This window comes from Thalia democratica, chromosome 8 (assembly GCF_965202585.1).
Source record: "Thalia democratica chromosome 8, ktThaDemo2.hap1.1, whole genome shotgun sequence".
Classification (NCBI taxonomy): domain Eukaryota; kingdom Metazoa; phylum Chordata; class Thaliacea; order Salpida; family Salpidae; genus Thalia; species Thalia democratica.
Genome location: NC_139172.1, coordinates 15,106,061 through 15,110,477, shown reverse-complemented (window position 1 = coordinate 15,110,477; position 4,417 = coordinate 15,106,061). Strand labels below are relative to the sequence as shown.

The following is a 4,417-nucleotide window of genomic DNA, read 5'->3' as shown; positions in this document are numbered from 1 at the left end:
GCCTCTTTTGATTTTAATGACCGGAGAGGATTGAATTTTACATAAACAAAAATAAAAAAATGGTTAGAACCATCAAAAAAATCAGTATCACTCTTATACAAACACTTTGAAGAGATCTTTCGTTTATTAAAAAAAATAGAATTATATTTGAATAAGAATTGAAAATGTTTGTTTTTTAATAAATAAAAGATCTCTACGAAATGTTTGTATAAGACTCAGACGGATTTTTTTGAGGATTCTAACCATTTTTTATTTTTGAATGTATATGGTAATAATCAACTTTAGTTTGTAAAATTTTTTTTTTTTTTTCTTCAAGATCGACCTTTACTTTTTAAAATGTTAATAAAATTTTCCAACAATTACCTGGTAGACTATAAAATATAATCAACTACTAAAAAACTAGTGAAAATCAAATTAGATCTTACACTTTATTTCTTAGTTAATCATTACATTAGATCTGAATATTTTTTAAGAGTATCTTTATCAAATATTAAATTATTTGTTAGAGTACTTTTTGTTACAACGAAATTGTTGAAAAATATCTTATTACGATATTTTTTACTTTATTAACAAGTAAATAAAATGTTTACTAATCTAACAAAAAATTTATGGCAAACAAACAAAGTATTATGCATTTATTTTTAAGTTATGCCCTTCTATTTCAGCATCTGTTTTATAATTAAGTATAAAGACGGAATAGACTTCCATAGCATTTTTATTCAAGGTATTATTTCAAAAAGGCAAATGTTTATGCATTACAAAAAAGTATGAGCAACTAGCAAATAAAATTTAGCAAAAAAAAAAGTATGTACAAATGTTCTATCAACAGTTACTGCTGCCCTCCTCTCAATGCGAGCACCAGATGAAGAACAGATCCCCCCTGAATTTTGTAATCGGAAGCAACCTTATCGTCGCTCATCTGCTTCCCACTGAATATGAGCCTCTGCTGCGGTGGAGGTATGCCTACAGATCGTACATTGATACTTTCAACTTTTTATTTAATTATAGCGCATTCAACAATTTTAAACTAGGAACTTTATACAACACCATGTGATCACAGAGTAAAGCTGGAACAAAAACTGATTGAATTCAGCTTTACTGGAAAACAACATTTTCGAAACACAGCCAACTTAATGTTTATGACTTATTTTAACTTAGTTTTATTTAATTAAAAAAATACAAACAATCAATTATATTAAAACATCACTATTAACTTTAACCATTTATAGTTACGTCATATTATGTTTTAAAACTTTACTGAATTAAAATTTGTTCTTTCAGTTATAATTTTACTTGCTTGCTGACAAAGTTTTTAAAGATACTTCAAGCAATAATAGTGAGTTCAAAATAAAAGCTCTTACGATATTTAAAGCATATATTTTTTATACTTTTAGCAAATAACTTGTTTGTTTTTCTTAAGTGATTAGTTTCATCAAAAACTAGCCTATCTAAGATATAGAAATTTTTAATCAAAAAATATGCATTATGTTGTTGTAACAAGGAGTTTAAATCCGAAGAATCCAAACAAGCAAAGCCCTTAGCCTAAAACTAACATTTTTACATAAAAACTGTATTAAATTTGTTGTATAAATTATTCAAACGCTGTTTTAGTGTCTCTTTTTTCAATCTTTTCTCAAAATTGTTTTACTATTTCTAATTACCTGGTTGCCACTCTTTGAGTCGAAAAAACCGCCCTGAGTGATCTTAAACTGCTTTGAGTCATCCTGTTTTTTTTTTTAAATCTTAAAAAAAATTGCCTATAACACAAGCTACTATACCTCACGTTCATTTTTCTTCTTAAAAATATAAGAAAGGTTGTAAGTGTATGCTTCTACATTAATGTTCACTAAACTTAAACAAAGTAATACTGTTTTTGAAGATTAGACAACAGTACTAGCCTATACTATTTTTTTACTGAAAAAAAGTATCTATAAATTGTAACAAATAACTTTATCTATGAATTAAGAACGCATAAAACAATATATTTTACTTAACTATATAAGTAACTAAAATTAAAGTATATTAAAAAATTTTAATGTGTAGTTAAATTTTTATATCTCTTAACTGTTTCTGTCTAATAAAAACTCAAATCACGATAAATAATAACTTCAGATTCAAAGCAAAAACTAAAACTATATGTTTAAGAATAGTGAAGAACTCGGGCAAGGCTAGAAAAGATTTAAATAAGCATTGAATAATCTATAAAATTAAGGTTCTTTTACAACATTAGTTATGGAAAACAACAAAATATTGAAATTAGATCAAGTAAATTTCATTTTAGATCTAGAAAAATTCTGCTCTGGGTCATCCGGAGTTTTAATAAAGATAAAAATATTTTGAGTAACCCTGAGTCTCCCTGAGATTTTTTAGAATTTTAAAATATCCTTAATTTCTGTAGGTACCTTAAGTGTGTGGCAACCCTGTTATTAACAATCAAGTTAAGAATCAAGATAAAGTTTTATCATTTCAACTTAAAAATTCAACTTTTTTTTTCATTAATTACAAAAAAAAACTTGCTGAGAACAGAAAACTTATGAGCTTATCAACTTTCATATTTACTATAACTATGTATGTATTATTTTCACTACACAGCTTTTAATTTACACATGATGTAACACACTCGCTTTTCCCAGAAAACGTTTATCATTGCAAAGGGTAGAGTTTAAGACTGTTTTTTTATTACCATAAAAAAAATGTCTGTACATAAAAAAATATAAAAGTTCTAAATTTAACTACAAAAAAAAATAACTTAACATCATTGTTTAAATTTATATTTATTAGGAATAAACTTAATAATATTTTAAACCACAGTCGATAATAAACTTAACTTTTTTGTTTACAGGAAAATTAATATTTTCTATTTACTTTACACCCTTACCTACTTTTTGTAAGAAGTTTTGTTACAAATATAATTTTAATTGCTTTTAGTTCTCAAGTTTAAAACTAATAGTTTAAAATAAATTCCATTGACTTATAATCTGTATGTAAGAGTGAAAAACTATTTAAGATTACAAATTTATTCCATTTACTATTTGACTACTTTTTCTAAAGGAACTTTTTTTGTTAGATAACTATTTATAGCTTTTTTGTTGAAATTATGGGCTAAGTATATAACTTTTACTCTATTACAAACCTGAAGCTTATTATAAAAGTTTTTCGAAACAAGTTAACATACCTTCTTTTTCCTCAACTCTTTCTTTAATACGTTCCACCTGGGTATTTATAAAAAATTAATAACATTCTTAAAATAAATTCCAAGTATCTACATGTGTGTTTTTTGTATACTGTTAAATGGTTTTTTTCTTTCAAACTCATTGGTAGTAGGTTTGACTTTATAACTTAAATTACTATAAAAACTTCTCTTATAAAACTTACAAAATTATTTTGTAAATTGACTTTTAATAGTAAACAAAACCAATAAAAGTTTTACAGAAATTTTACCAATCCAAGAACTCACAAGAGCAAAAACTCAGCTATTATAACAATAAATTTGTGCTTAAATAACAATCTAGAAGTATTTTAGTAAATACATGTTTATCTATGTCTTATTTTGTTGAATCTTTGAGATTTCTTCAAGTTAACTTGTACTTTTCTATCAAATTTGATTTTTTATAGCTTCACTTTATATCAGAGATAACTTAATAAAATATTAAATACTAAAAATCCAGATAAGCTAAACAATTGGAAAAAAACCACACAAATACATAATTAATCTATTGAGTATAACAACTATATATAACTATATTTGCTTACAAAAATAATTTATTTAGCTTTACTAATTTACACTATAAAATTAGCTTTCAGAAATCAAATCTTTGTGCAAACTTACATTTACTAAAAAGTCAATTAGTTACTTTTAAAAAGTTAACTGATAAGTGTAAACCATATTTTTACATATAAAAACAATATATTTTGAGTTTATTTATACTTATTGTATAACACACAAATAATTAAATGACAGAATTAAAAAGTATAAACTTACTTTATCAGTAGCTTCAATGTCTATTTCAATCTCCTTACCAGTGAGAGTTTTGACTTTGATAAGCATATTTCTATTGGAAACTAGTGGTTCTTTATTTAAATGATAAGATCTGATTAAGAGTTAACTAGTAACACCTGTTTCAGAAAGTTAACAAATATATTTTAACTATTTTTTGTCATTACTGACTAAAACTAAACAATTTACAACTGAATATTAAACGGCATAGGGAGGATAATAACCTTTTTCACAATTTGATCTTATCTTGTTGACTTTTAACAAAGGTTAAAGTTGATTTTTACAAATTTTTAAAATTCATACTAATTTTTGAGATATGGCCAGTCAAAGTTGGGGACTACAATAAGTTCCCTATGCCAGCCACAAACTAAAACGGCAAATAACTTGAAACCACTAAAATATATCTCCTCTTACCTTTTT

The 4,417-nt window shown here is 25.0% G+C and overlaps 1 protein-coding gene across 1 annotated transcript; it reads right to left on the bottom strand.

Moving 5' to 3' along the window:
- Positions 1–541: 541 nt before the first annotated feature.
- Positions 542–4,118, bottom strand: LOC145841953 (ubiquitin-like protein NEDD8). The gene is made up of 3 exons (XM_082949267.1): positions 3,983–4,118; positions 3,176–3,212; positions 542–963 (listed from the first exon to the last, which is right to left on the bottom strand). The coding sequence occupies exons 1-3, from the start codon at positions 4,046–4,048 to the stop codon at positions 830–832; spliced, it is 237 nt and encodes a 78-aa protein (XP_082805393.1). The 5' UTR covers positions 4,049–4,118; the 3' UTR covers positions 542–829.
- Positions 4,119–4,417: the final 299 nt, after the last annotated feature.